Raw genomic sequence first — 21,692 nt, forward strand, 5'->3', positions numbered from 1 at the left:
TGTAGTGGCAGGGCAATTAATGGCGAAAAATCTATGAAATCCTTTAAGTTACCGTCGTTCGCTAATGTTACAAGTTTTGATTGGCCAGAAATGGATAAAATTACTTCTCCTTCGTGACTTTCGAGCATAGCTTCAACACTAAGATCTTTAACTTCTTTTCGTTGTTCTTAAATCCATTTTCTCAAGCATGAGTATTTATCACTCACCCAAACTGACCCATCTTGGCAAGGATGTATGTTATTGAAAATGGCTTTACTTCTGTGAAAATGAATGACTTCAAATTGGACTGTATCCGAAACTTCTTCGAACGATCCAAACATGATCCTTTCAGAACTTTTTTTTATCGGATATCAATATGTCATTTTTTAATTTTTATATATAGAACTGAACCCTTTATTAAAAATCGTCGAAATTTTTGGACATCGGCTTTTGGAATATTTCTGATGCTGGGACTGTAGGCTATAAAATCGGTATATTCTTACTGGAGTTCATTTTATACACAGAGTTTCGAAATATCTTCTGTCATCTGGAGCTACCAAAAACCATTTTTTTGCACAAATTTACTGAGAACTTTTGCTTCCGGAATATTTGGTATAATTTCCGCAATAGTCTTTAATAATGGGCTTTCAAATTTATTCGCATAGTTTATCTTTACTTGTGTTTATTTTGTTTTTGAGTGAGTTTAGTCATTACAATTTCAATTTTAAAGTTATATCTAAAATATGTAGAACTTTAGTATCGGTGTCTAATAAAACAATATTTCCGGTTGCAGTTACAGCGAGGCTATTCGGTTTGAAATGAAGTTTTGAGTTTCTAGTTGTATTTCCCGTATACGTTCACATAACCTTATTTGGATAGGCAAGCGATAGAAGACGGCCGTGTTTGTATTTAGATGTCTTGTCTATTACATAAAAATCATTGTTGATATTTGTTGTTGCTTTCACAGCATATGTTAATATTCTTTTCTAGTTTTCATCGAATTCAAATGTATGCAATTTTTTCCACTCGCCTCAATGATGATAAGTTGCCTTACACTGCTTGTTGACAGCTTATACGAAATTTCTTCACAAATTACCAACAACTATCCTACCAGATTTTGTTATATGTAGTGGCAGGGCAATTAATGGCGAAAAATCTATGAAATCCTTTAAGTTACCGTCGTTCGCTAATGTTACAAGTTTTGATTGGCCAGAAATGGATAAAATTACTTCTCCTTCGTGACTTTCGAGCATAGCTTCAACACTTAGATCTTTAACTTCTTTTCGTTGTTCTTAAATCCATTTTCTCAAGCATGAGTATTTATCACTCACCCAAACTGACCCATCTTGGCAAGGATGTATGTTATTGAAAATGGCTTTACTTCTGTAAAAATAAAGGACTTCAAATTGTACTGTATCCGAAACTTCTTCGAATCATCCAAACATGATCCTTTCAGAACTTTTTTTATCGGATATCAATATGTCATTTTTAATTTTTATATATAGAACTGAACCCTTTATTAAAAATCGTCGAAATTTTTGGACATCGGCTTTTGGAATATTTCTGATGCTGGGACTGTAGGCCATAAAATCGGTATATTCTTACTGGAGTTCATTTTATACACAGAGTTTCGAAATATCTTCTGTCATCTGGAGCTACCAAAAACCATTTTTTTGCACAAATTTACTGAGAACTTTTGCTTCCGGAATATTTGGTATAATTTCCGCAATAGTCTTTAATAATGGGCTTTCAAATTTATTCGTTTAGTTTATGTTTACTTGTGTTTATTTTGTTTTGAGTGAGTTAAGTCATTACAATTTCAATTTTAAAGTGTGTCTTTCTGTGTTGTAATGTTACACTATTATTTCGGGCGAAGGATGGTACCCATTAAACGTTGAAACCCACTGCTTTTGTTTGTACCTGTTTTTAAGTCAGGAATCTGATGTTAATTAGTTTGATGAAGTCGTTCATAAGTGTTTCTCGTTTCTCTATTCTTATATAGATTGGAACGTTGGTTGCCCGCTCTGAATTGTTTCACATTGGTCACTTTTTTGGTCTTTATAGCTTACTATTCGTTGTGAGCCGAGGCTCCGTGTTGAAGACCATACTTTGACCTGTAATGGGTTTTCATTGTGACTTGAATGGAGAGTTGTCACTCATATCACATCTTCTGAGATCAATTGACGCATTCCTTTGTTGAAGTCATAATATATCCGACTATTGCCGTTTCGTTTTATCACTATGGCTACGTTTAAGTAATCAATTGAACCAAGGGTTCTAAGTGCTTTTAAGTCATTCTTTCGAAAATATTATGATCAGCACGAGTTGATTGACCAATATGAAATATCTGCGTTAAAGATGACCTCGGATAAATTTCCAATTGTCAGAACCACGATCTCGACTTCTTTTGAGTTGTGAATTTTTTTTATGACTTCTCACAGGATATATATTTGCATGATCAACACGACGTGTGCCACTTTGGGAGCAGAGAATGCTAGCCCTCCGACGCTTCCTAGCACAGACTTGGATTTAGGTTAAGTTCGTGTTATTCAGTTTCCTACGTAGTGTATTGTGGATTTGTTCGTCATTTTTGTTTTTTTTCGATTTTGACAATCTTTTTAATCTTGTTTGTCGATTTATGAGTTATTAAAGTCCCCACTGTATCTTATGTATCTTTCGTGAATTATCAAAATACCTATCATAAGAAGGGACAATGTTTGCGACAAACCTTCTTAGGGTACTAACAATAATCTCGATTTTATTCTTAAAATATTTATGTACGGCAAATTCAGAAAAGGATGACTTATTGATTTTAATTCGCTTAATACCCTGTGGCAAGTATTTCATGCATGTGAAGGTAGACAACAAAAGTAGATATCTCATAAATGACCAAAGAACGACGAGGTAAACCAATACAGGACACTGTTCGTACGGTCTTCAACAAAGATCAATTTCCAATACGGCAAAGTAAGCCATAAAAAACCGCCTTGAAAAACTGTGAAACAAATCAAAAGAAAAACAATTCACGGCCAGATTAATAGAAAGCGATTGAGAGCAAATAAGCATACACACTTAGTTACAACCTCTTGACTTTGAGCATCTTAATCTTTCTTTTCATCAAAATGATACATTGTTTAGTTCTTTTATCATGAAAAATTGTCATTTTTTTTATATATTCCTCTTTATGACGTAAATCTATACTAATAAACGAGAAGACCACATTTTGAGTGTCGCTTCTCTTCGTTCCACAATAAATTAATCATCATGCATTTGTGTCCAATAGCCGCATATGTTATCCTCGCTTATGACTATTCCGATTGGGTAATTTTGAAAAACGATAATTAAAGGTGTCAGACCACCAATTAAAAATTGCTATCTGTTCAACTAAATTTGCAATTTACACAGCTTTCTATATTTTGTACCTTAAGTTTAACTGCAAAGAAACCTGGTATATCCTGAATTGTACATGTATCACCTTTCTACATGCCAATTCTCAACTAATGTTTAAAGTCTTAAAATGAATATTTGATCTTGAAACACAGGTACTACCAAAATAACTCCCGGTTTTCTTGAAATCTTAAATTAGTGTACTATGTAGTGCATTAACCCTGAATTTTTAACGCAAACTCATAGAAAAGTGAATTTTGTCTCAAAATGGTCTAAATATATTTCCCTTTCACCAAAAGTTTCATTTATGCAATGTGTTGGTTAGGTTTGAAAGTTTTTAAATTTTTAAATTTTTGAATATTTAATTTTTTTTTTTTTTTTAATTTTTAATTTTTGAATTGATATTTTTTTATTTTTGGCTTTTTGAATTTGAATTTTTGGAATTGAATAATCAAAATTGAGGGCCATGCTCATGATAAATGATCGTTCATATAATTTCGTCACGTCCTTATGTTGCGGACGTGCATTCGGGTTGACTCATGGAAATGGCATGGTTCTACGTCATACTGTTATATCTAAATATGGTCAACGTGCATCCTGTTTTTTTTTTTGTTTTTTTTTTGGGGGGGGGACTGAACTGACATTCCTACTGATATCTTAAGGTTTAAGAACATTGCTAAACACAAGGAAAGTGTTGTTAAATCTGCCGTTATTATATTCAAGATAAATTATCTGTTTAGAAACAGAGGGAGCTGTAATTAAGCATTTATGTGAGCTTTACTCATCAGGTCGGCACAGATCAAATTGACAGAAGACACACAAATGCGATGTAAATAAACCATCATAGATACCTGGATTGAAATTTCATATACGCCAAACGCGTGTTTCGTCTACTAAAGACTCATCAGTGACGTTCGAATAAAAATTTAATAGTACATGCAATAAGTCAAAGCTACTCAGTATACATATGATAACTCTTATTTTCCAAAAGTAAAATATTAATCAGTCACATTAAAAAACTTACTTCAGTGTTAAAAAGTCTGAGAAAATCTGAAAACAGCATTAAATGTGCGGCTGCTTTGCGTTTAAACTGAACATGATGAAATTCTAAGAGTGTCGAAATTTAAATGGCACTATTTGCATGTATGATTTACTTTCCTTTACCAGCATGCAAACCGAATGTAAGAATAAAAAAATCAAAAGAAATGCTTTGCATTTAAAATGAACACGATGAAATTCTACGAGATATAAATCACAATATTTTCATGTATGATAAACTTTCCTTTACCTGCATGCAAATCGAATGTGAATTGTAAAAATAAAAAATAATCAAAACAATGGGTTTCAAATAAAGGCGCTTGCGTATATGTATATATTTCTCCGTCAAAAGCCTATAAAATTAACGACTAATATGTGATTCCATGGTGAAATAAGGTGTTTCGATCTAAACAGAGAGACCGAATATGTTCGATGTCTACACCCAATCCACATTTTACCACTCACGTCTATGCACATTGAAGTTGGGTTCGGTATATTGTAATCTTGTGTGTCAATACGTGTTTTTAAGGTACCTTTTGTATACAGGATATGTAAGAATTTTGTATCTAACAAAGCAATGTAACCGTCTGAAGTAACAGATAAGCTCCTAGGTTTAAAATGCGAACTTGTGTCGCCTTTGTATTCCCACATAACCTTATTTGGATATGCAAGGGATATAATACGACTCTGACCGCTTACTGGCCCTTGTAAGTCAATGACATACATATCGTTATTAATATGCGAGGTTGCTTTAAGCGGATATGTCGGTTTTTGTCATTATCAAATTCATACGTGTGTAATATATCTCCGCTGAGATCCATAATGATTATTTGCCTTACACTATTTTCTGAAAACTCAATTTGACCTTTTTCACATAATCCTATAACGATCTTGGAGGACTTTGTTAAGTGTAAAGCTCGAGGAACCATTTCTGGAAAATCAACAAAGTCTTGCATTTCTCCGTCATTTCTCAACTTGACAAGCTTAGATTTTCCCTCAAGAGATAGAATTACTTCTTCTTTATCAATTCCTAGCATCTCTACAACATCAATATCTATAATTTCTTTCTTTTGTTCAATGCCGTCTGTTCCCATAACTATCATTTTGAAGCAAGTGTCATAGTCACTCACCATTATAAGGTCGAATGAACCAAGTACTTCTACTTTTACCTTATGAACCTGCTGGATATCAGTCAATACCCCGAACATATCAGAAATTTGTTTTTCGCTAATATTTCCCTGTTCTTATTTCATTGAATTAATATGCGCATCTCTGTATGACTTACTCAGTTGTGTCCATGTATTGATAGAGACTTCTGTCTCTGTTAACTTTTTCAAATTACCAGAGTCAAGGGATGTTGTCAATGATTCGATTTTCGTACTTAAATCTTGTTTTGCACTTATGCTGGAACTTCGAGCTGCTTCCTGTATGTTTTTAATTTCTTTCCATCTGTCTTCAAGTTTTTGAAGTTGAATTTTTATTTCATTTTCTACCATTTCTTTCATCTTTTCTCCTTGATCTAAGATAGCCTTTTTGGCACTTTCGTACAAGCTATTCTCTAAGTTTATCTTCGTCTCAATACCCGTTTTACATGACTCATGAAAACTGAGTTCGACTTTAAGTTCATCTCGATAGTAATTCAAACTATTAAATTTGGCCTTGTAAAGGTCTTTCAAACTTTCAACTTCATGACCACTATGATTATTTGTAAAACAAGATGGACATACTAGCAGTTGGCATGTCGTACAAAAAAAGATTATCCTCAACTCAGGATGAGTTTTACAAAGTATATGCAAATTTGGTTCGTTTATTTCCTTTGTTCCAATTTTTGACAGTTCTATAACTGTATGGTCCTCATGAAATTTAGTATGAATATTATTTTTACATTCTTCGCACATTAAATAATTGCATTTAATGCATTTCCACTTAATTGTTGTACTTTTCTCACAAACGTGACACAAGGCTGGTGTTACAGGAGACGCCATTTTGTGTTTTGACCAAGTATGTAATAGATATATATCCTGGTAAACAAAACACAATGTCAATTTGAAAAACTCAATCTACCATAAATAGTTTCAAGACTGAATTTAAATAATCATTATTAGCAAACGTAAGATGTTTAATAAACTTTAACAGCTGTTCCGATGACGTGTGAATTACCATTTAAAATATATGCCATAGAATACACATATAAACACATAATAACTAATTAATTTGATTAGAGGTTACCGATATCTGCTATTCAATAAGAGATAAGGAAAAAAGAAAATGGAGAAGGCTAACCCAAACTGTGTAATTCATATCAAACCAACCTTGATACGATTAAATATATAAATCATAGAAGGGAGGGAAAGAAATAAAAAAAAAATCTCAAACTGTTTCTTATCCTAAAACAATCAGCACTTTTTTTTATACCAACCCCGTGTCTTCTATAGAGAAGTAGTATAAGATTAAGATGTTGTATGATTGTCGATGAGGTAAAGCTATAAAGTTAACCATACAACACACAACAATGAGGAAAAATACATTCCATATAGTCCGCTATGAAAAGCCTTGACAGGACAAAATGTGTATTAACTAATGAATCGACAAAAACCAACGGATTAAAATTGATAACAAAAAAATAATATTGAAAAAAAATCAATAGGGACGTATGGTTGTGGAATTGTCTGATTTTTGTTTCAGTTCTATATCGTTAAAGTATTGAACTTATAGTAATTTTATTCAGGTTGAGTGAATCTGTGATTTTTGTATAGTCGGTTTTCAATGAGTAATAACTTACTTGCCGACTTGTGTTTTACTCGTACGAGCCCAAGTTCATCAAAATCCTCTCATTGACAAAAAGGAAAAGCATATCGCAGTTAAAAATAAAAAAAGCAACACGAACCCAAAGAAAACTAGCAACTATACAACATAACCCCAAGAGAACTAACAAAAAGTAAAATCATAAAAATACCGAGCTCTGAGGAATATTTAAAAAGGAAAGTTCCTAATCAAATTGCAAAACAGTAGGCTCAAATACATCAACATTATGTCACTAGCACACTATGTAACGAATTTATCTAACCGACTATCTTTATTTGTCGAATTTAAACTAGAGTTGTCTCATTTGCTATCATAACACATCTTCTTATTTCTCTATTAAAGTGTTCAAGTGTTCAATTTTAAGAACCTTCTTCCATTGGTCTGCACTAAAAAAAAATACTGCAAACAATAACTATTTATTATCAATAACCTTGATATAACAATATTAAACAGAACTTTCAATACTTTTAAATAATCAAACAGTGCCAAAGTCGAAAATCTACTGCTAACCGTGTATTGAATTCAGCCCCGCCTCCCTACTAACCTAATATTGAATATACACGGTCTCCACGCGGACGCTTTTAACCAATCATATTTCTAGAAATGTATAGGAGGTAAGATAATTGTATTTATTAGAGAGTTTAATAAATAGTTTGAGTAATTTGTCGTATCGAAATTCCTGCATTACCTATTATACATAGATTTCTGGCAGTAAAACCTGAATCACTACAGACAGAGACAAAGGGTTATCATAGATACCAGGATAAGAATTGTGTACGCCAGACGCGCGTTTCGTCGTCCTAATCACCGAGGTTCAGAAAGGACTAGATAAAATATCTATCATTAATTTAGAAATTGCAATCATATGGTGTTACTTTATATTTAACATGCTATAAGAACTTACAAGCAGTGGCCAATTGTGTTTTTGTGACATCTATGTTTCCGTCCATGCAAAGTTCTACTTATTATCGTAATAGAGGTTCAAAAGGCGATCTTAAGTTGGTGTTAATACACTGTTTTTACAATGCTTTCAGTTGAAATCCATTGTCTACGGATAAAACCACATCAAAAGGAATACATTTTAGGTCAACGAAAATATGTAAATGGTACTGAAATTTCGACACAACAAATTGCGTTAGTCAGTGTTAGTATTTATTTTGCAAAAAGAACACACTCCAACACACAGATAATTTTGTATTTTATTCAATTCAAGAAAGGAAAACAAAACGAACAAAAAATAAAGTATCAATACAAAGCTGACATATTTACGTATGTTTACACCCTACACTAAAGTCGACTTGGACGGGCATCTTTGGCATCTCATAACTGACCCCAAAAAAACGTTAGTTTCGTTATCAAAGATAAGCCATGTATCCTATGTATTCCTTTTTTCAACGAATTGTATTCAAAGGTAGATAACAAAAGCAGAACATAAATTTCATCTTTAATTTCAAAACCCAGTAAAAGACATAACTACGATCATTCCTTGAAATATTTTAGTAAAATACGTCATATAAGAATCTGAGGACAATCCTCCACAGCTTATCCACATTCTCCCTCGGACGTCAATACACATAGACTCGGGGCTAAACACGTGATAGTTTAATAAAGATACAAAGGTTTTTAATGCACCTGTTATATCTAAAATATGTAGAACTTTAGTATCGGAGTCTAACAAAACAATATTTCCGGTTGCAGTTACAGCAAGGCTATTCGGTTTGAACTGAAGTTTTGCATTTAAAGTTGTATTTCCCGTATACGTCCACATAACCTTATTCGGATAAGCAAGCGACAGAAGTCGGCCGTGTTTGTGTTTAGATGTCTTGTCAATCACATACAAATCATTGTTGATATTTGTTGTTGCTTTCAGAGCATATGTTAATATTCGTTTATGTTCATCATCGAATTCAAATGTATGCAATCTTTTCCCACTCGCCTCTAAAATGATGATTTGTCTAACACTATAAGTTGACAATTTATACCTTATTTCTTCACAAATACCAATAACTATCTTACCAGATTTTGTTATATGAAGTGGCCGGGCAATTAGTGGCGAAAAATCTATAAAATCCGTTAGTTTACCGTCCTTTGCTAATGTTACAAGTTTTGAATGTCCAGTAAGGGATAAAATGACTTCGCCTTCATCACTTTCGAGCATTTCTTCAACACTTATATCATTAATTTCTTGTCGTTGTTGAATTTCATTGCAAACTTTCATATTCCTCAGGCATGAGTATTTATTACTCACCCAAACTGAACCATCTTTGCAAGGCTGTATGATATTGAAAATGGCTTTACTTCTGTAAGAATGAAGGACTTCAAATTGTACTGTATCCGAAACTTTTTCTAACGATCCAAACATTTTCGAAATTTGAGTTTGGTCGATTGGACCACAATTTAGTTCTATTGGAATAATATCAATAACTCGATCAGTCTTTTGGGGCTCTATCCAAGCCTTAACCGATTGTTCTGTTTCGATTACAGATTTCAGGCTACCTGTATTTATAGCTGAATTAACTACGTCAAAGATTGCACCAACTTCTTTTTGTGCGTTGTCGTTTTTGGTTTGTGCTTTTATTGTCGCTATTTTCATTTCTTTAATTCGGTCTTCAAGAATTTCAAGTCTGGACTTAGTTTCTTTCCCAATTGCCTTCTTTAACCTTTCTTCTTGCTCTAAAATTGTTTTTCTCGCATTTTCGTAAAAATTTTCATTTGATTTTGTCCTGTAACTAAGTTCTTTTTCACATGATAAATGAAAATCCAAATCCTCTTGTAGTCTATCCTGGAAGTATTTTAAACTTTGAAATTTGTCCTCATAATTGACTTTCAAACTCTCAAAATAATGGTCTCTGTGTTTCTCGGAAAGACAAACAGGACAGACAAACTGATTACACTTCTTACAAAATATGCAAATCTTTTGTTCAGGGTGTTTATCACACAAAACAAACAGATTTGGCTGAAACGAACCATCCTTCCCTATATCTGCTACTTTGATGACATTATGTTCTTCGGCTGCTTTGAATTTCACATGCACCTTTCTTTTGCATTTATCACACATCAAAAGAGAACAATCTTGACATTTCCATCTAATTTGTTTTTCGTCTTCACACAGATGACAAACATAAGGAATTTGCGCTTCTACAAGATTAACAGATTTTGACAACGCCATTATCCATTTGCTGAAAAAAGTCAAATTGCGGAAAAATTTCTTTTAGTCGATAGATAAGTCTGTTAATATGTGATTATTTTGTGGGGGTGAGCATATACACATTTTCGATAAACAAAGTCGCCGCAAACATTTTACTTTAATTCAAACTTTACATATTATATATTTTTTAAATTCTAATGAGCGTATGTCCATAAACTTAATTTGTGGACGTTTAATAGATCTTGATTATTATGAACCCCATTTCAGGCCTCGTTCAATTTGAACGAATAGGATGTCAAGGATGTATTTCTTTCAACTCTTATAATGTAACATTGAATAACTTTTGGACTTTATGGAAAAATGTAATACTGTGAAACAATATATAGATATATTGAGAAACTGGTTTGTTAAAATAACATCTCACCTGAATATTTTATTTTATATCTGATCAATTTTGAGGTCGTCTACTGTGATATTGTTTGATGATAGTTTTTGCAGGAGACAACTCTCCATCCACGTCACAATTTATAAAAGTAAACCATTATATGTCAAGGTACGGTCTTCAACACGGAGCCTTGGCTCACATCGAACAACAAGCTATAAAGGGCCCAATAATATTACAAGTGTAAAACCATTTAAATGGCTTTTGCGTTTCTTTGATTCATATGACTTTGCGCTGTACTATTACATCCTGTCATTGTGTTATTTTTCTATGATAATTTTTATATTCTTGTCTTTCATTTTTGCTAATGTGCTTTGTCTATATAGATATAGGAAGATGTGATATGAGTGCCAATGAGACAAATCTCCATGCAAGTCACAATTTCTAAAAGTAAACAATTATAGGTCAAGGTATGGTCTTCAACACGGAGCCTTAGCTTACACCGAACAGCAAGCTATAACATTACTATAGTGTAAAATCATTCAAACGGCTTTTGCGGTGGTTTTTTTATACATTTGACTTGGCTCTGTACTTATACATACTGTCATTGTGTTATTGTTCTATGATAATGTTTGTATTCTTGTCTTTCATTTTTGCTATGCCTTTTTGTGTTTCTTTGAAACATATGTGTTTGTTTTTATAGTAATTAAGATTATAACACAATATTGACTACTGTACCCCTATTTTTGACATTTTGGCCTATTATGTCTGATTGTCTTGTTCACACATCGTTGTCGGAATATAATGAAATTTGATGTGACTGTCAAACAAGTGAGAGTTTTAGCTAGCTATTAAACCAAGTTTAATACACAATTTTCTACACAAGAAAATGCCTGTGCTAAGTCAGGAACATATTTATAACAGTTGTTATCCATTCGTTTGATGTGATTGAGCCTTTGATTTTAGTCATTGGATTCGGGACTTTCCGTTATGAATTTTCATCGCAGTTTGGTATTTTTTATTTTACTTTCAATACTTGAATACATACTTAAATAAAATAATTTGTTACTAACAAATGTTACATGAATACAACGTTTTATTTCGCCTTTTATGTTACTAAATCATTCAATTTTTTACCAAAACGTCATAGGCGTTTTTCGTCTGTACCCTTAAATCAGGCTTTATATATATCAGTATATATACAGCTTGTAGCGATTCCATGAAAAAATATTGATGTAATTCCAAAAAACTTGCATTGATAATATTCGTCTTAAAACATACAGTTGTAAAGCCGGCTATGTTAATGTTATTTCACGTGCCAAAATCAAAAGAATAGATTTTGCCATTTATAATTATATTTGTGTAAACGGTAGTAGACACACATGACGGTCTCATTGTAAAACTCTGCATAAGCCAACATATGCATGTTTAATTTGTTGAATATTCATAGATAAGTTGTGTTTATCTTCCTGCAATAATCACTAAGATCTACTTAGCCAATGGCTAATCTTTTCCTGAAAACAGGATTTTAAGAAGGCTCTCCGTTACCAATCTCCCATTTCTTGAAATGCCTTTATAATTATCTTTTTGTCATGTATGACTTTATCATAAGTAGTCTAGATATATCATACTTTTAAAACAACTAAAATGGACGACTGTATCTACATGATTATATTCAAAACATTACTCGCACCTTAATAAATTCAAACATCTAGGATATGACAGAAAATGAACACCGAAATAGATAGCGCACCTTTTTCACTTCGCAATTGATAAAGATTTGATAAATTCTAAAATATGTCCTTTTGAATTTAATGGTACTTGAACAATCTCTTCCGAAAAACAACCATTATACCGTTAGTCAACTCCAAACATCGAGGTACAGATCAGACCTTAAACAATGTCTTTTCGATGACAACTATCAGGCTTAAATTATTAGAAAGTCATCGCCTAAACGAGTAAGAATATCGATCATAATTTGAGAATCTTTCTGCGTTTACATATCTAAAAGTTCCTATGCATGTTGAAATTTCAAGGTAAACATGCCCAGAAATAAGATGATTAGGTATGAATGCTAATAAGACAACTCTCCATCCATGTCACAATGTGTAAAAAGTAAACAATTATAGGTCAAGGTACGGCCTTTAACATGGAATCTTGACTCACACTGAACAGCGAGTTATATATAAAGGGCCCCAAAATGACTAGTGTAAAACAATTCTAACAAGAAAACCAACAGTCCAATCTATATAAAAAACGAGAAACAAGTTACACTTTACACAACATACACAAACGACAACCACTGAACAACAGGCTCCTGACTTAGGAAAGGTGCAAACAATACAGCAGGTTTATACGTAAGCTTGGAATGTTTTTATAATAACCAGTATGTTTTTCTTTGTTTTATTTTCTGTTTATTTTTATTACTTCTTTGAAAACAATTAAGCAGTTCTCATTTTTTTTAAGTATTACCGCGTAGATAAATTCTGAATAAAGGCGTATTCGGAATGTCATATAGAAAATCAGATGGATTCCAAAACCAGTCGCTATTCCTAAAAAAAAATACAAATGCCACCAATTGATTTGCGTGAGCCTCTCATGTTAAAAAAAAAAAGGATCGCATCTGAAAATAAAAGGTTTGAAATAATATGGTTCAGTGTTAAGAAGAAAACGGAGGCGAAAAATATTTATAAATTTCAAAAATATATTGTTAATTAGATATCTATTTATGTATTTTAAAAAGATAGTGTATTTGGAAGCCAACATCTCTAGACGGATTTTAAGAAGCCTCTCCGGTACCAATCTCTCATGTCTTGTAGTTACCTCACTAGGAATTATTTGTCATTTTTTAAAAAGAATAAATATAAGAATAAGAATAAGAATATTTATTATACCAATAAAGGGCCCTTGATTGGGCAGCGTTACATGTACACATAAAACAATACATCATGATTTGTTACAGAAAAACATTTTTATATATTGAAATGAAACATTAAAAAGTTCAGACAGATGTTATTATCTTTATTCTATAAAAATCACATACATTTAACTCCAGGCAGGATCAGAACTATAAAATCATTACAATTATCATTGTTATTACATACATTAATTAACTTTCGTCTAACATCTAGACATAGGATAAAAGTAGTCTTCATATATTATGCTTTTAAAATTAGCGCAATCAAAGACTGCACCAACATACTTATATTCGAAACATAGCTCGTACCTCGTTAAATTGGAACGTTGAGGACATAATATTGATGGAATAAAAATCTTTTGAAAGATCATATGTTATCATTTCCTCCATTTAGTTCATTGGGGTGCCCTCAACATTTAAGTATCAATACACATGATCAACGTTTTAAGTCTTATGTTAGACACTCTGGACCATTTCCTTCTTTTTTGTTTCCGCCTTTAAGGGAAATCTTTTCGTTATTTTCAATACTTAATTTCGGAATCAGTGTTTTTTTTTTTAAATTATTATATATATCAAAATTCAAATAAGTGTACAAAAAATAAACAATATTTTCCGTGTTTGCATTTTTCCTTTAATAAAATTATCTGGCGAAATCAGTTCAAATAATTTGTTTTGAAAGGGCCAAAAAAGCCTGTTAACTTACAGTAAAGCTTTCACTAGTTTCAAAAATGAAATTTTCTTTCTTTTTACAATATAATTTATATGTGTATGTCAACTAAGTCCTAAAAATGCAATTGAACAAAGGGCGAGGGATAAAGAACAGAACTTATGAGAGTCATGCCTTGAAAATTAATGAATGTTGACGTAAACCATTTAATTGATTTATATCGATAAATGATCATGAAAATCTAATTCATTTATTTTTCTAATATTGGAAAACATTGTCTTTTGTTTTCAAAATCATATTCATGTCATTGATAGGGTTTTTTACATGATTATATTTTGCGTTTGTAGGTTTTTGTTTTAGATGTTTGCAAGTGTGATTACTTTTCGCCTACTTATTGTTCGATACCTTGAGTCTAAATTATTAACATCATGATGATAATACTTTTAGGATTATCATGTAAACGCTTCAGAATGATGCTGAAAATGATAAGTTGTAAACTCATTATCTACATTAACAATAACAATTATTATTTGATATTTAATCATTTATTAGTATTTCCTCTTTTTTCTACAATCTTGACTTTTAGTAATATACAAGTCATTTACATATCAACTCATTAAAGTCAAATTTTTATCTACAATGATATTTCTAGTACAGTATAATAACTTCAGTATAAATGCTGTACACTGAATTTCGATTGTGTACATATACAAAGGTAGATGTGATAAACCTATAGTATATCTTATGTATAACTATAGGTGTACACGTTGTGTACTGGTTGTGCATATATTACATGTTATTATAGGGAAGGATCGAATTTCAGCACATAACATTATTGTTTCATGCGACAGATCAAAACATTAAAATGATGGGATACCAAACATGACTTCATTCCAAGATGACGAACTGGTTGTATGTAACTTAGCTGTGTCGTCTGCTGAAGTTTCTGGTTTTGTGGAGGATAAATCAAAAAGAGGGAAAGAGTTTTTGTTTATTGTTGATGTATTATGGTCAGATGGACGTTCGTGTTGTGTAAGACGAAGTTATCAAGACTTTCTAGAATTTAGAAAGAGATTAATCGTACGGAATAAGAAATTGACAGATCTTCCAAAATTACCTGGTTTGTATTTGAACTCTAAATGAAAAATAATTAATGATTTAAAACTATATTTTAATGTTTTCATCGTTGGGCTTTTATCTCCTATACTTTTTGACAGAGTACTAGATGATTTGGTTATAGTAATTAATTGCTTAATTTATAATAGGCGATAGATACGTAATGAAATATTTGTAAATGTGTGTATTGCATAACTGCTTAACAAGCTGTAAATAAATTAAGGCGGATCATTTTCCACACTAACAAAGGATAGTATTGATAATATATGAAGAATAATAGATCCTTGTTCTAAAAATTGATAAGAAATTAATCATATTATGAAACTAGCATACTGATCTTATAAGTTTCATTTGCTGCAGTGATTTTGTAAGTCAGGAAATGTCCACAGTAGTTTACTGATGTTAAAATCTCGTAAATCGAGTAGACAGAGACAAATCATTGTATTAATAGAAACTGAGGGAATCGCATGAACTCCAACAGAAGAAAGACCGGTAGCGTTGCCAGATGTTCAGTAGTTATCGTACATATTTGTTTCTTACCTTCTAACCGAGCTCCTAACGGATTTTCTAACAACCGTCGCTAGTATATAAACATTTGTGCGGTTTACAAAAAAAAATCTCATTAAAAAAAAAATCAAAACTCTTGGTATTTCTATCAGAATGGTCTTGAAGATTGAATTAGTATGAATTTGAAGAAAAAATATATTTCGAAAAACCATCGAAGATATCTTTATTAATTCTCTCAAATACTATAAACATAAAAGTATTTCATTATTCACATAGAGATTTGTCCACATGTTGGTTGTGGATATTCTTTACTTATAAGAATTACATTTGACTTTTTACGAGAAAAACAAGAAAATGCCATTCATTATTGGTTCCAACAAACACACAAATATGTCTTGTGTTGATTAAGCGGACTTCGACATTCTAAATAACGTAAATGAACGAAGCATAATTATTTACCGGCCGTGTTTCATCCGGCTGTTTCTCTTACAAATTGTTTATCCTTGAACATGTTGTATTAATCACATAATAATAATCAATGAATGTGTATAATTTTGTCTTCTTTTGTTCTTATTTTCTTGTATAACTAATATGACACCAAGGGCTCTAAAATAAGAAAATAAACTTATTTGATTTGATTTGATTTACGACTTGACGGTTGGTCACGACAATTTCGGGCTCAGATGACCCATTTTAAAATCAATTCATTGATAAAGAAAATCAATTCATTGATAAAGAAAATCAATTGTGTAAATATTTTAACGTAAGTACATATTTGATAGATATAAAATCATATCTTTGCAGATTCGACTGTCATACAAATGTTTAAATGGGACAAGACAAGTATTGCCGAAGAAAGAGAATCGCAGCTACATTTATTTGTGAAAAAACTGATTGATGGCAATCCACTGGTATAAATATTAACAACAGAATATATACATATGTATAAATACAACAAACAAAAACACGAACTCCGTGGAAAATTCTAAATAGAAAGTCCCTTATCAAAGGGCATATGAACAGATAACAAAAGTTATCAAAAGTACCAGGATTATAATTTAATACGCCAGACGCGCGTTTTGTCTACATAAGGACTCATCAGGGACGCTCATATCAAAATAGTTATAAAGCCAAAGATGTACAACTGTCAAATTCCTGACTTGGTACATGCATTTTCTTATGTAGAAAATGGTGGATTAAACCTGGCTTTATAGCTAGCTAAAACTCCCACGTGTAAGACAGTTTCATATAATTCCATAATAGTGACAACAATGTAAAATAGCTTTTATGCAAATATCTCTTTAAAGCAAATTGTATTGACTTCGCCTATTACATACTCGGTTGTGCCAGACTATAAACTCGACTAATAGTATCAAAGGATTATAAACAAGTATCATAGTATTAATATGAAGATATTTTAAAAGGTTAATGGATACAATATTGATGCTGATTAATAACTATTACTCACCAGTCTAGCTTATTAGAACCATGTGAGCTGTAACTGATCCGGTAGCTATACAAGTTGAATATCTCTATTTTTTCTCAATATAACATATTCCAGTCATACTTAGTTGTAATAATTTAATTGTTATCAATGGTTGTTTATTTGTTGACTGACCCAGGCCAGGTGGGATGTATCTCATGATTTGGGGATGACGAGAAGGGAAGGTCTACACAATCGTAACAATTCTCTCAAATATACACTTGAAGAATGTAAGGTGGGATCGGCGGATAACTATTGTTTGTTCCACTCCAGGCACAATAAGTCCAACCCCCCTCTCCTCATCTCTCAAAAATATGCTCTTCCTTATCAAATATAAATATGAACTAGCTGATCTGTCCTTTAGTTAAGAGCTGTTGTGAAATGCCACATGAGATATTAAAAAGTAAAATAACACTAGAGGCTCTCAAGAGCCTGTGTCGCTCACCTTGGTCTATGTGCATATTAAACAATGGACACAGATAAATTCATGACATAATTGTGCTTTGGTGATGGTGATGTGTTTGTAGATCTTACTTTACTGAACATTCTTGTTGCTACAATTATCTTTATCTATAATGAACCTAGCCCAGTAATAACAGTGGAAAATATTTTCTAAAAATTTACAAAAATTTATGAAAAATGCTAAAAATTAACTATAAAGGGCAATAACTCCTTAAGGGGTCAATTGACTATTTTGGTCATGTTGACTTATTTGTAAATCTAACTTTGCTAAACATTGGGCAGAAAGATCTTGACCTGATTAGCAATTTTACCTATGTCAGATTTTCTCTAAGTGCTTTGGTTTTTGAGTTATAAGCCAAAAACTGCATTTTACCCCTATGTTCTATTTTTAGCCATGGCGGCCATCTTAGTTGGTTGGCCGGGTCACGCCACACATTTTTTAAACAAGATACCCCAATGACGATTGTGGCCAAGTTTGGATTAATTTGGCTCAGTAGTTTCAGAGGAGAAGATTTTTGTAAAAGATTACTAAGATTTACGAAAAAATGGTTAAAATTTGACTATAAAGGGCAATAACTCCTAAAGGGGTCAGCTGACCATTTCCTTTGCATTGACGTATTTGTAAATCTTACTTTGCTGAACATTATTGCTGTTTTTAGTTTATCTCTATCTATAATAATATTCAAGATAATAACCAAAAACAGCAAAATTTCCTTAAAAATACCAATTCAGGGGCAGCAACCCAACAACAGGTTCTCCGATTCATATGAAAATTTAAGGACAGATAGATCTTGACCTGATGAACACTTTTAACCCTGTCAGATTTGCTCTAAATGCTTTGGTTTTTGAGTTATAAGCCAAAAACTGCATTTTACCCCTATGTTCTATTTTTAGCCATGGCGGCCATCTTGGTTGGTTGGCCGGGTCACGCCACACATTTTTTAAACTAGATACCCCAAAGATGACTGTGGCCAAGTTTGGATTAATTTGGCACAGTAGTTTCAGACGAGAAGATTTTTGTAAAAGTTAACGACGACGGACGACGACGACGACGACGACGACGACGACGACGACGACGGACGACGGACGACGGACGCCAAGTGATGGGAAAAGCTCACTTGGCCCTTCGGGCCAGGTGAGCTAAAAAATACCATACTCCGAGGAAAATTTCAAAACGTAAAATCTAGAATCAAATGGCAAAATGAATAGCTCAAACACATCAAACGAATGGATAACAACTGTCATACTCCTTTAAGAAAATGGTTGATTAAACCTGGGTTTATAGATAGCTAAACCTCTCACTTGTATGACAGTGACATAAAAATCCATTAGATTGACAACAATGTGTGAACAAAGAAACAAACATTGAGACTAAGTTGCATACATACACTTCCAAATCATTGTCTCATTATTCATTAATTTTAGATCGTCAGTTTGCCATTGGTGTTGAATTTCTTTGAACCTCGACCTACAGACCCCATTCCTTATAAACACCATTCTGACGGGGAGGAAGATGAAGATGATCCATTTTCAGAGGAAGTGTTTGATTGCAAATGGATGAAACAGAAAAAATGAACATGTTCTTGTCTTACCGGTAGATCATGATGATAAGAAACCATTGACCAGTGCCAAATCAAAATATTTTATGCCATAATATCAATAATATTTATAAACATTTATAAATAAACAAAATGTATACACTTTGCAATAGTTATAGTAAATCACTTTGGTGAATTGTGCTATTAAAAAGAAACAGCTAACATGTATCATTCATATCCAAACAATGTCAAAAATACAATTCACATCAATACATTTAACACATACTTTTGCCAGGAGACACAGACATAAGTAGCTACAAATTAGTTCTTCAGTGAAATACAGCTCTTATATAACATAGCAAATGATTTCCCCACTCAAAAACATGAATCGTTTTTGGAAAGGATTTCCACACTTTCAATGTCATCTTTCATGCCCCTAAGAAAATAGTGTATGCAGTATAAGTAATCGGACAATAATTATATGCATTACTTAATATATCAAAAAACTTGTATTGATGTTCTTTAACTTGAAGTTATAATTACCGGATGATCTTCTGTGAAGATTTAAAGAGATCATGCAAGATCAATACCGGCCTCAGTGACAACTTGAACAAGATTCTTCGATATTCATTTAAAATCGTTTGATGTATCTAATTTAGCATATGAAGGAAGAAATGTTTCAGTGATAGGTAAATTGCTTATAAAATGGTAATACTTTTCTCTGCAAATCTAGCATTCATTTCCAATTTAAGAGCTTTATAATTAAGATTTTAAAAATAATAAAGGAATTAACTAAAACAGGGTTATGTATATGAAAGCAATAACTTAGATATCAGGCAATACAGAGATAATTTTGACATTCTTTGAAGAGAGGAAAAAACGGTAAGAAACTGACAACACCGTGACTAAAAATGAAAAAGACAACAAACAACAGTACATCAAAAACAATGTAAAAAAAATAAAGATTTTACAACATGATCACAACCAACAACTCATCTCATAAGGCATCCGTCGTGTTGTTCGTGTAAGTACAAACCCGGTGATAAGTCTTAATTCGGTAGGTCACAATCGGGGGAAAGGGGACGAGAATTTAGTTACGACAATTGGAACATATCTGTCATCTGTGAAACAGATAATCCATAACGATCAACTAACCCGTGATATTGTCCTTAAAATTTACGAAGGGGTGGTTTTAACTTCACCACTTAAAACTCTTGGATTGATAGCTTCCTTGTGAGCAGCAACCCTAAATCAAAGAAACCAATATAGGAATTACAAGCCCTCCATTGTCGTATCATATAGGAAATATAAACTTTGTATCCAGACGCTACTGGAATGTTTTAAAATAAAAAGGCTTTTCTACCGCGGGAATATAGATTACCGTATCTGTATTTTGCAAAACTTTTAGGAATTTTTGGTCTTCAATACTCTTCAATTTCGTACTTGATTTGGCCTTTTTAACATTTTTTCATTCAAACGTCACTGATGAAACGTTTGTAGACGAAACGCGCGTCTGGCGTTAACATAAAATTTCAATCCTGGTATCTATGGTGAGTGTATTTGCTACATAGCATAACCTATTTTGTCGTTAAGTTTTGTTTTCAACAGCCATCATGACATTTATTGTCAATTTCTAGATATACATCAAGATATGAGGCAGACATAAATGTATCTACTGTATCCTTTATTACAAGTTAGATTGGATATGGAATATCCGTTTAACAGATGATATAGGATATGTTCCTTATATGATGTCGTAACTACAATCCTGTTCCCTTTTCACGAATGCGACCTACCGGATAAGACTATTTACCGGCTTTGTAATTACATGAGCAACACGACAGGTGCCACATATGGAGCAGGATCTGCTTTCCCTACCGGTACCGGAGCACCTGCGATCACCCCCAGTTTTTGGTTGGTATTCCGTTGTACATAGATATAGGAAGATGTGGTATGAGTGCCAATGAGACAACTCCCGTTCAAAGAAACAATTTATAAAAGTAAACCATTATAGGTCAATGTACGGCCTTCAACACGGAGCCTTGGCTCACACCGAACAGCAAGCTAAAAAAGGCCCCATAAATTACTAGTGTTAAACCATTCAAACGGGGAAAACTACGGTTTTATCTATATATTTGTGACATTTTTACCTATTGTGTCGGATTAATTTTGTTCACACATCGTTGACAGTATAATAAAATTTGATGCGACAGTCATACAAGTGAGAGGTTTAGCTAGCTTTAAAACCAGGTTTAATCCACCA

At 32.6% G+C, this 21,692-nt stretch overlaps 3 protein-coding genes across 3 annotated transcripts; 1 reads left to right on the plus strand and 2 right to left on the minus strand.

Annotated features, from left to right (window-relative positions):
* Positions 1-5,648: 5,648 nt before the first annotated feature.
* On the minus strand, positions 5,649-6,389 carry LOC139524959 (tripartite motif-containing protein 42-like). The gene has a single exon (XM_071320134.1). It carries the CDS (start codon positions 6,387-6,389, stop codon positions 5,649-5,651), a length of 741 nt encoding a protein of 246 aa, XP_071176235.1.
* Positions 6,390-8,659: 2,270 nt separating this feature from the next.
* LOC139524960 (uncharacterized) lies at positions 8,660-10,378 on the minus strand. The gene has a single exon (XM_071320135.1). It carries the CDS (start codon positions 10,376-10,378, stop codon positions 8,660-8,662), a length of 1,719 nt encoding a protein of 572 aa, XP_071176236.1.
* A 4,706-nt stretch (positions 10,379-15,084) lies between these two features.
* Positions 15,085-19,594, plus strand: LOC139523096 (SH3 and PX domain-containing protein 2B-like). The gene is made up of 3 exons (XM_071316861.1): positions 15,085-15,443; positions 16,751-16,857; positions 19,317-19,594. Exons 1-3 carry the CDS (start codon positions 15,206-15,208, stop codon positions 19,464-19,466), a joined length of 495 nt encoding a protein of 164 aa, XP_071172962.1. The 5' UTR covers positions 15,085-15,205; the 3' UTR covers positions 19,467-19,594.
* The last annotated feature ends 2,098 nt before the right edge of the window (positions 19,595-21,692 follow it).

This window comes from Mytilus edulis, chromosome 5, assembly GCF_963676685.1.
Source record: "Mytilus edulis chromosome 5, xbMytEdul2.2, whole genome shotgun sequence".
In the NCBI taxonomy this organism is placed as follows: Eukaryota; Metazoa; Mollusca; class Bivalvia; order Mytilida; family Mytilidae; genus Mytilus; species Mytilus edulis.